This window comes from Arvicanthis niloticus, chromosome 2 (genome assembly GCF_011762505.2).
Source record: "Arvicanthis niloticus isolate mArvNil1 chromosome 2, mArvNil1.pat.X, whole genome shotgun sequence".
In the NCBI taxonomy this organism is placed as follows: Eukaryota; Metazoa; Chordata; class Mammalia; order Rodentia; family Muridae; genus Arvicanthis; species Arvicanthis niloticus.
This window is the reverse complement of record NC_047659.1, coordinates 127,360,400-127,371,824: the sequence shown is the minus strand read 5'-3', so window position 1 is coordinate 127,371,824 and position 11,425 is coordinate 127,360,400. Positions and strand designations below refer to the sequence as shown.

General features: G+C 43.3%; 1 protein-coding gene across 1 annotated transcript in view; it reads left to right on the top strand.

The window, feature by feature from the left end:
• The window catches only part of Tti1 (TELO2 interacting protein 1), a 45,635-nt gene that overhangs the window by 20,328 nt on the left and 13,882 nt on the right, over positions 1–11,425 (top strand). Inside the window, exons 3-4 of the mRNA XM_034494101.2 lie at positions 4,624–4,812; positions 7,786–7,934. Coding sequence (XP_034349992.1) covers positions 4,624–4,812; positions 7,786–7,934 — 338 coding nt within the window. The remainder of the gene's footprint in view (positions 1–4,623; positions 4,813–7,785; positions 7,935–11,425) is intronic.

The window sequence follows — 11,425 nt, the reverse complement described above, 5'->3', positions numbered from 1 at the left end:
TCAGCCTCCCTAGTGCTGAAATTACAGGTGTGAACCATTATATCCAGTAGGGAATTGAAATTTTAATTCTGTTTGGTTTTTATAGCCATGTGGACCATGCTGGACATCAGTAATCTAAAAACTTTAAAAAACATTTATTTTTATTTTATATATGTGAGTGTTCTGCCTGCATGTGTATTTATGCCTACTCGTGTGTACTTGGTAACTGAAGAGGCCAGGAGAGGGCGCTATATCTCCTAGCACTGAAGTTAGCTTGTGAGACATCATATGAGTGCCTAGAATTAGACCCGGGCCTTCTAGAGGAACAGCCAGTGTTCTTAACTGCTGTGCTATCTCTGCCTCCCAAGTGCTGGGATTGAATGTGACTATGACCATTCTTAACTTTTTTTTTTTTTTTTTTTTTTTTAAAGATTTGTTTGGGGTGTTTGTTTGTGGGAGTGGGAATATGCATCACATACATGCAGTGTCCTCAGAGTCCAGAAGAGGGCATCAGATCCCCTGGAACTGGAGTTACAGGTGTCTGTAAGCTACCATGTTGTGCTAACCCATGTCCTTTGGAAGAGTAGGCAGTGTTCTTACCTACTAAGCCATCTCTCCAGCCCTTCCTTTTAACCTTTTAATTGTACAAGTTGATTTAATTGTCTCTTCTCTATTTTGATCCTGTTGTGTCACCATTAACATGGCACAATTTGTACCATAAAAAAAAGCCAAAGTTGGTAGGGATCATACCTATAATCCCAGCTGCCAGGAAAACTCAAGCAGGAGGATCATGAATTCAAGGCGAGCCTGAGCTATATAGCAAGACCATGTCTAATCAATAAATAAATCCCTCAGCTGGACAGTTAATCATTGAATGAAAAACATTGAGCTATATTCTGGTGCCTTTATCCAAAGAACTTATCTCCAGTGCTGTTAATAGCCCCTGAGGCAGAAGAAAGATCCTTGACCTCATTCTATCAGGTTAAAAGGACAAGATCATGTGAGAAACTTTCTCAAGAGAAGCATTTGGGACAAGGACTATGCTTTGCTCTGAGGTGACATTTTGCAGTGTTCGCTTGTTCATTCATGAACATTCACAGGCAGCGTGAATGCTTGCTTCACTCATAAAGAATGCCTGCTATATGTCAGATGCTACACTAAGTAGTGAGAATACAGCAGTGAACAAGATAAACAAACATGGTGCTTTCCTGCTACTGAGAGAGATGATAAACAAGTAATGAAAGCATTACGCAAACTCAGGAAGCCACTGATAAGCACTTTGAAGGAAATGAAAACGTTATGTAAGGGAGAAACAGGGATAGGCTACTCTAAGTTGCACGGTCAGGGAGAGCCTCTCTGGGAAGTACCATTAAGGTTGTGTCCTGAAGGCAGAGGAGGCTGCCAGGCTGGACATGGCTGTGGCACTTTTTCTATGATTCTAAGAATACTTTCCACAGAGTGGTGTGAATACTATTTGCATGTGGGATGAAGTGTTTGGAGAAAATGTAGAGAGTTTAATACAGGGTTCAACAGGAAATAGGATGGTCCTACTGGGCACATGGGCCAAGAGAAGAAGTTTGATCTGGACTATAGTCACTCAAAGACCATGACAAAGTAGCTGAGGCTAAAATACCCTAAAGGAGAGCAGGTTTATCTGGCTTGTGGTTTCAGAAGTTTAGTCCAGAGTCAGCCTTTTCTGTTGCTTTTTAGAGCTGTGGTAAGGTAGATGCATTTTGATCAAGGGCCATGGTGGAGAAAAACTGTTCATGTCATGGCACTGGGGACTTCTGGATAGACCTACAGTCATTACTTCTTCCACCCAGGTCCCAGATCTTACAGTAACAGCACCACTAGCTAAGGGACATGGCCTTTGGGGGGCATTTCAGATCCTAACCATAACTCCTATCTGCACTAATAGTCACTAGCGAAGCAGCTATGAACAAAACCCACACAAGTCTAGACTGGCTTGGACCTCCAACTAAGGCAGTTAACTACTTAGACATTACAGACTGGGACCAGCTTCTGTGGCCCAGATGTCCCGTCTCTGCTACATTGGGGAGCTAGATTATATTTCACCTTAAATTTTAAACATTTTACAAAAAGGCTTAGGAAGCTGGAGGGGTTTTTCAGTGGCTAAGAGCACTTTTACTCTTGCAGAAGACCAAGTTCAACTCCCAGCATTCACACGGTGAGTCACAAACATCTGTAACTCTAGTCCCAAGTTATCTGATGCCTTCCTCTTACTCATGCAGGCACCCAGAACACAGATGGTGCACAGACATACACACAAGCAAAACACTCATATACATAAAGTAATATAAAAAAAATTAAAGCATAGGAAATGTGTCTTTTTCAGAAGGTAGCACATTTGGATTTTGGAATTTAATTTTCTTAGATTTCTGATGTTTTTAGTAATCTGAAGGAGGAATGTTGAAACATCCTATATAACACTTTCTAAAATTGAAGTAGAAGGGTAGCATCCGCATTACAGAAAAGAAAATACAGACATTTGAAGTGTCTGGGACATTGTGTATTGGGGTGGAGGTGTAAAACAAAATTGAAGATGGGTTTTCCACAAGTTTTGAAACAACTCAATATGTAATTGCATTTTGAATAATAAGGCATAAAATTAATGCTCACTCACAGATTACAGCAGCTAGCATTTCAGCTTGTCATCAAATTGCCTAACAGATGGCCTTTCTTGTAAGATAAGAATGGAAGTTGCTTTCAAAAGAACTTCTGAAAAGTCATGAAAGAACCAGGTACATGTTTTAGGGCATTGAGTTTCTGAACATGCACGCTTTCTATGCACTGACTAAAAAGCATCAGGCGCCCCAGTGAGAGCAGAACCACTCCCAGCAGGGGTGAACCAGGAAGTCTTCCTGTCACAGTCTGCACTGGGGGTCGGGGTTACCCCATGCACACAGGGCTGCATCACACCCCACTGTGTCACAGCACTAAGTCTGACCAGCCCTTTCTCAGGTGGCATTTCAGTCCTTTCTCAGCCCTTGCCACAAATTACATTTGCTGCACTGTCTTTTGCCTTCAGTATATCAGTAGTATAAATTCCTAAAAGAAATACTTGTTCAAGAGTTTTACATTTAAATTTTTGATTGAGAGTATCAAATTGTTCTCCTAAGAGGTTGTACCAATTTGAGCTCCTTCAGCAATGTAAAAGTGCCAATTTTGCCACACCTTCACCCATACTTTCTTATTACTGAGCTTTTGATCTCGGCTAATCCAATAGGAGAAAAATAGCACCTTATTATAGTTGTAATTTGCATGAAGAATGAGGTTGAGCTTCTTTTCATATGCTTAAAACCTATTTGTGAGCAAAGACATTTTCCAGTCTGCCACCAGCTTTGGATGTAGTCTGCAGAGGGGACCCGCAGCAGCAGAAGTGCTGTGCTGGACTCCAGCTATTGGGACCAGCACCTGACAGTGTAATTTATTCCTGGGAGTGGGACACTGAAGAAATGGCACACTTAGCACAGTTCTACACCCCACACTCAGGAGGTAAAGGTCGATGGTCTCTGCCTTGTCTTCAAAATTAAATTAAATTAAATTTTAAAAGGATGCTTTACTCTGTGTAAGAACTTCCACTTAGTGGCCAGGACACTGGCCTCTCAAGCATCTGCTCCATGAGACTCTCCAGTGCCTGAACCTGTCACCTCCCTTTTGCTATTCTGGTTCTAGGCAATGGCTCCTTAATGAAAAGGAGATTAGCAGGTGCTAAAAGTGGCAGGTCTTTGTCCTGTCCTCTGCAGAAGGGAGGGCCTTGACCAGCAGCTGTAAGATTGGAGGTGTGGTCAAGTATTCAGAATCTTGTTTAATTAAAGACTTTGAAGGGCCTCAGTATCCAAGAATGGTTGAGATTAGAACTGCCATAGTCAAATAAAGGAATGTAGCCCCTCGTGGACACTGCACATTGACCCTGACCTGCTGCCTCCTGGTTTTCCCATCATGATCTCTACAGAGGCCTACAGCCCCTCAGGGCACAACTGAAAACCACTGGAATGGCTTAAAGTTTATTCTGTGGTGACATGTCAGAGGCACTGGAGCATTTTCTGTTACAGTCCCAAGTGAGAAGAGAGAAGTCTTCTAATAAGGATTATATCTTGTCCTCAGAGTTACATCATTTGTGTTTCTTCTCCAGTTTTATGGATTTTCATTCTGCAGTGTTTGAGGTCCCACCCTATGCTATGGACATATTAGGGTCAAGAGTTCCATGGTGAAGATTTACATACCAAACAGTACACACAAAATAAATACAGTGCAAAATACATGGGGAAGAGCATTGTGCTGTGCAAGGGATGGCTTTACTGGGAACATTCTGTGGTTGTTCTAAATTGTGAAGTGATTTGGAATTAGCCAGATGTAAAGAACATGTTCTGGCCATTCGAGAGCTATGTGTATCGATGTATGTAAGAGTTCTGAGGCAGGAAAATGCCTCACCTACTAAAGCCATTGAAAAACAGCAAGTTGTCAGGCACCTGTCTGGAGTGGTGGGGCCAGGTTCCAGGAAGTAGTCAGTTTCTGGATCATTCAGAGCCATGCCAGTCTTGCCAAAGAGCTTAATCTCCTTATAAAGTGGGAGTGCCTGTCACCAATGACCAGGGTCATCATGATAATGTTTTCTTTCAGCACTTTGGTTCCCAGACTCGGATTCTGCTGGGCACCTCCAACAGCACAGTTTAGAAGAGGAAGGGAGGCAAAGACCAGCAACTAGTGAGGCTAGCACCACGGCTGGGGACATCGAGCAGTTTGTGCTGAGCTACCTCCAAGAGAAGGATGTGGCAGAGGGGAATGTTTCTGACCTTGAAGCTGAAGAAGGTAATTGCTATTTGTTTTGCTTTCAGTGTTTTTTTTTTTCGTGAAACAGATCATTGTGGAAACAACAAAATCATTGCAGAAAGTGGAAGAGAAGAAAAGTTGCCCCAAAACCCATGCTGTGCATACATAGGTGTGTGTAAACTAAACTGTTTCCAGTTTACCTTCTTTTTTTTTAAACGAAGTTTTTTACATAGTTGCTTTTCTTTTACATGGTTGTGAATAGTTTTTGTTTTGTGCTAATTCGGACTGAACCTAGGACTTACTACTACCAGGTTCTGCCATGTGCCCACTGCACCAGAGTCTAAATGGACCACATCCTTTCTGGGTCTCATTAAAAGGACACTCCAGGTTTTTATACTCAGTGTTGGAGTGGCAGCTACCAAGCGTCCATCTCCCATGTGAAGTTGAAGTTGCCTCTAGCCTTGCTGTGATCAACAGTGTGACAAGGGATGCTTCTGTGTGAGTTTTCCACCTGCATACATCTCTATAAAGTCCTATGATGGGGTTTCTCAGTCCACGATAAGAACATCATCTGATGCTGACCAGATTGCCTTGCAGACAGCCAGAGCAATCCACATCTTCCCAACAATGGCAAGGATGCAGAAATTACTTGTTTCACTTTTTTCTATGTTGACAAGTTAAAAATGGCTTCTTATTGCACTTTGCATGCCTTTGATTACTGCCCAAGTTGGATATATTTCTTTATGCTTCTTCCTGTTATTCCCACAGGTCCATTGTCTATTCATAAGCTTCATCTATATTGGTAGAGAAAGATTGCAGTGTTTTTCTTACCTATTTATATGAGAGGAGGGAAAAAGAGAGTTCAAGCCAGTATCGGCTCTGGCCTCTTGTTTTATTCACAAACTCAATCTGGAACTTCAGGTCACGGAAGGATTAATAAATTATTAGAATCACCTCTGCAAATATAAAATGCCAAGTCATAATGAGCTTGGTAGTCCCAGGACTACCCTAAATCGAACTGAGTCCTAAATTAGTTTGTTAGGTTGGAAGTGAGCAGATTTCTTTTTTTTCTTTTTCATTTTCCCATCTGTGCTCTGATTCTAGTAAGTTGGAGCCAACACATCCATCCAGGATAACATGAAAGTGTGCTGTTCAGGATAACAGGAGAGCAGAGCTCGCCACAGTGAATGCAGCAGATTCCCTTCTGAGCAGTGGGATGGTCCAATGAGTCTCATCTAGAGTAGAGCTGGTGTGACTCCCATGGACAGAGCGCTCGCTCTGTAGCCTGCCAGGCTTTGTCTTCTGTTTCTTTGCTGAGCCAGCCCAAAATTTTCTGTGAACCACACTCCAACCTTACCCAAACCTACAGCTCTGAAGGGGGAGTGACTGGGTCTATCATGATCAAAGTTGTCATTTTGATCCAAAATTCAAATCTGTCAATAAATCTGTTCTTCTGTGACTAAGATCTCTGGTTCTTGGGCTGGTAAGATAATTCAGTCAGTAAAATGCTTGCTGTGCAAGCATGAGGACCAAGGTTTGATCCTCAGAATTCACATTAAAAGCCTGGCATGGGCTTGTAATCCCAGTACTTAGGATGTGTAGATAGGTAGGTCCCTGAGCTCTCTGGCCACTTGGCCTAGTCTAGTCAGTGAGCTCCAGACCAAATGAGAAATCCTGTTTCCAAAAACAAGGTTGATAACTTGAGGAACAATGTCCAAGTTTGACTTCCAGCCTTTATATGAATACACACACACATACACACATACACATGATCACACAAAGATCTGGTTTTAGTGGATAGTTGCTGTGATCAGTTGGAATAAATCAAACCTTCCTCCAAAAAGAGAAGCTCACATCCCTGACACAGCACTCCACAACAGGTAAATTTCAAACAGCAGCTCTCCTCCCATCCAACCAACCCCCTGAGGAAAAGCAGGCTAGCCCTGTCACTCTTGCAATTCCCAGTCTTCATGGGTATTTGATTTCCTTGACTTCATAAGATTGTTGGTCTTGATAAAAGTTTGACAAGAATGTTCTGTTTAACCACATAAAGGCACCTTATACATCCAAAGTCTCTTTCTCTGAGATACAGTTCCATTCATCTTCTCAGCTTCTATGGAGCCTAGTACAGGCTATATTATAAGTTTCAAATTTTCCAGTAGAGGAATCTGAACCCAGAAAAAGTTACGGAAGCAGTGCCCAGCCCAGTGGGAATGCTTACAGCTGCTGATGGGATAGTGGAACAGGGTGGGGCCTTTAAGTAGACAGGACAGTCCTGTAGGGTGGAAATGGGGCCTGGGTTTCAGGCAGAGAGATGATGAGACATCTTCCTCAGTCAGTCTTTGTCAGCAAGTGGATATCTGCCTTTTCCCTTTGGTGCAGGTGGGGTGATGCACAGTGGACGGAGGTGTTAACAGGTTGTAGAGTCTCCCCGGTCCAAGCCCCATATCTGAATATTGCACCAGGCTGCCGTGTAATGTCAGCTCTCAAATAAAGATAAGGAAGTGTTGCTGTTGGCCACCCAAAGATCCTAGTAGAAATGATAAGCTTTGGCCCTCTATGGTCAAAGGATGAATCAAAAGAAAGAAGAAAACGGAGAAAAGGCCACACCAGACACTGCCCAGCCTGGCGCTTCAAATTAGAACTGTGCCCCAAAAAGAGTTTTAAGTAGTCTATTATCCTGTTTCCTGTCCCTCCCAATACTTTGTTATTCTTCCTCCCATGCAGAAATTCATATCATACAGCCTGTGTTGTATCTGGCAGGCAGGGAGATAGGTGCCACTTACCAAGCAGCCTTGGCTGACCTTAGATTCTGATATCCACCTGCCCCTTAGCCTCTTGGGATTGTAGGTGTGTGCCACCACACCTGGCAAACTTCTTGACTTGTGTAACTTAGCCTAAATTCCTTACAGACATTTTTCCTTTTAAGTCCTATTCTGGAGTCTGAAGCTGGCAATCATGCTGTGTGGAACACCTTTCTGTAAAGCATTCTCACCAATTCGGTTCTTTCAGAGGAGCTGTCAGCCCCTCCCAAAGTGGATGAGAATGACGCCCTTCCAGATGTGGAGCCACCACTGCCAGTGCACATCCAGATAGCCAAGGACGTGATGGAGCGCTGCATACACTTGTCATCAGATGCAAATCTGAAAATCCGCCTAAAGGTCAGTGTGTGGCCCTTCTCTTCCTGTAGAGCATATCTGTCTGAGATGTGCTATGGTCAGTGGTGACTGGACAAGCAAGCAGATTTCCTCATTTCCTGGTCCATGTTTGATGTTTCTAAGAAGCATCAAGAGAAGGTGTTTTGTTTTGTTTTGTTTTGTTTTGTTTTGTTTTGTTTTGTTTTTTTTGTGGGATGACAGTTTTAACATCTTTGTCTATCAGCTCAAATGCCAAGAGGGAGCTGAGTCCCCTACCTTGAAAACTGTGGAGCCTGGTGGGTTCACTGAGTCCCCAAGGCAAAGAATAGCATGTGCTTCGAAAGGCTATCATCTCTGTGCTAACTTAATGCAGGATGCAGCTTCTAGTAACTTAAAGTGGTTGTTCTAAGCCTGGCCCTTATTTCTATTTCTATTTTCATCATAGGAAAAAAAATCTAACACTTCCTGCAATTTGACTTCCTCATGTGTCAGAAGTTCCCAGGCAATCCCCCATCACAAGGACTGAGCCACACGGGGACTCAGTAAAAGGACAAAGGGGAGGGGGAACTGCATAATCACTCCAGAAAAGTTCTGAAGCCAAAGAAAAGCATGGCCTCTTCTGACCTCAAACAGGAGGGAAAACAACCATCTTATTGTTCTGCATCAGTGGCCTTGATAAATGATGGGGTACAGGCAGGGAACCGTGATCTGCATGTTATGGCCAGTGTCGGAGTCTGTGTTACGGAGCCTTTTCAGTCTTCATGAGACATCTGCCCATTCCACATTCCACAAGCATTTGGAGCTGGGTACTTGTGACTTTCAAGGATTCAATTTTAGTGTCTAGGCACTATTTTGGAGCCTTCTGAATAATCTTCATCTTTGAGACAGCTATATGGACACTTATTAACAGTATTAGTTGGTGCCAGGTGTGGTAGCACATGCCTTTAGTGTCAGCACTTGGGAGGCAGAAGCAGGTAGATCTACATAAGTTCAAGGCCAACCTTATCTACCATTTACAAAGCAACTTCTGGGACCACTAAGACTACACAGAGAAACCCTGTCTCAAAGATGAGTGAATGAATATCAGTTGGGCTAGCCACACATTAGAACCAATTCCCAAGACCTCTACAATAATGTGGCACACATACTGTGGTACATAGACAACACACACATACACACCAGAAAGAAAGAAAGAAAGAAAGAAAGAAAGAAAGAAAGAAAGAAAGAAAGAAAGAAAGAAAGAAAGAAAGAAAGAAAGAAAGAAAGAAAGAAAGAAAGGGAAAGGAAAGGAAAGGAAAGGAAAGGAAAGGAAAGAAAAGAAAAGAAAAGAAAAGAAAAGAAAAGAAAAGAAAATTCTTTTAAAAGCCTGTGAGTGTGGGAGTTAGACTCACATAGCTGAGTTAACATGATGCTTCTGCCCTTTACCAGCAGGGCCTTGAGTGAGCCTTCACATCTGCATGGGGAAAATGAGGACAAGGGTGTCACTCTTCCAAGATTGTTCATCTAATAGGAGATACGAGAGCCTGGAGTGTGGCATGTATATTCATTCATTCCCTCCCTTATTGAGCCCTTATGCAGGTCATACAGAGGGCATGCAGAAGACAGTGGTACAGATATGAGCCCTGTTTACACAGACTTCTGTACCTATTGTGGGGAGGGGCCAATACATATACATATCCAAATGTAGGTGGTGCTATGGAGGTAATAAACAGGCACTGTGGTAGAGAAGGTAATCTATCCATAAGACAGAACTTACTTACTGAGTCCAGCTACCCAGCCAAGCAGGCCTCTGAGGCAGAAACATTTCTAAAGGTTGAAGAGCTATCTGCAAAGGGACAAAGGCAAGGAGAACATTCCTGGCAGAGGTAGAAAATGGACATTTTTGAGTCCACGAAAAAAGATGTGAAGTTTGTCCAGACAGTGACAAAGGCAGCCAGTTCAACCAAAGCCTTTTGTGCTACACTCTTGCTCTCTTCTGTCCTGCTAAGCTTTCTCTTTAACCTGCCAACTCTGTCTCCTCCAGGGGCATGGCCTCTCTTATTCTGTGACTTTGCTGTGGAGTCAGCTGGTTGTAGGAGGCTCCTCGTAAGACTCCATTGGCCACCTTCACTCTGTCTTTCTGACTCGAGGGCACACAGCCTTACACTGTCTGAAGGCACCTGTCCTTGCAAAGCCTGTGTTTGTTGCTGTCCTGACCACTACCTACAGTTGATGCTGGCTGTCAGTATTCAGTAGTAGACTAAAAGGTCAGTGTACATTTAGGCTAACCCAAACCTCTCTAGTAAGATTGGCTGGCCCTCAGCTTCCCGCCTACTTCTGATAGCAGCAACAAGACTCAACCCCACCAGCTTCTCAGCCTGCTCTACCTCCCTGCTTCCTGTCTCCTTCAGTGGCTCTGAGCAGCTCTGTCCATGTCTCACAGTACTGTTGAAGTCAAATGGCTCAAATCTTTTCCAGAACAGGTTCAAGTCTTTTCATGGTTCTGCCAAGATCATGTGACCACACATCTTTGCTGTGGTCTCCTCAGGGCCTCATCACTTCTCCCTAACACCCTTCAAATGCCTTCTTCATTCAGCAGCTAGGATGATCTTCAGAAACATGGCTGTGTTGGGTTATTTCTCTGCTAAGACACTTGGAAATGCCCCAGTATACTTAGCACAAAATGAAAGATTCTTTTATTTTGGGGGGGGGGGGGTTGTGTTGTTTTGTTTTGTTTTGTTTTGTTTTGTTTTTCGAGACAGGGTTTCTCTGTGTAGTCCTGGCTGTCCTGGAACTCACTCTGTAGACCAGGCTGGCCTCGAACTCAGAAATCTGCCTCCCTCTGCCTCCCAAGTGCTGGGATTAAAGGCATGCGCCACCACCGCCCAGCAAAATGAAAGATTCTTAACATGCCCTTTATGGTCCAACTCCATCTCATTCTTCTCCTATTGTGGTTGCCCTCTTTATTAAGCAGGACCCACTCTGGGTCTTTTTGGGGTTGCTGTTTGGTTGGTGCTATGTATGGAACCCAAAGCACTGCACATGCTCAGTAAGCACTTTATCCCTAAGGTTCATCCCAGCCTCAGGGTTTTCTTTGTTTTGATTCAGCTGAACTAGTGCCTGCCCGATCACCATTTGTGTCTCCTTTTAGAAGCCATTCCTTAGAGACACCTTCCCAAGTTTGTGCTTTAAAGGTTTCTGTTTGTTTCTTTACATTGCACCTTTTACAGTCTTTCCTGGCACAGCAGCCAGCTTTTTCTCTATGGAATGATATCTAAGGTCTTTCCCAGGTGACCCTAAATTCTATGAAGGCAAGGAAGTGTATATATTTTGTCCTTGTATGCTGGGTGTCCCCTAATACCTGGCCTGGACTTAGGTAAACAGGAGTAGCCAAAACTGGGAAATTAGGTTCATTTTGGGACCAAAAGGTGTATCAAGTTTCTATTACTATCTTAATGTATTTCTCAGGCTCACTATGTTGAACTGTGACTTGGTCCCAGGCATCTGGTTTCAAGCTCTACTGACTGTTAAAATCC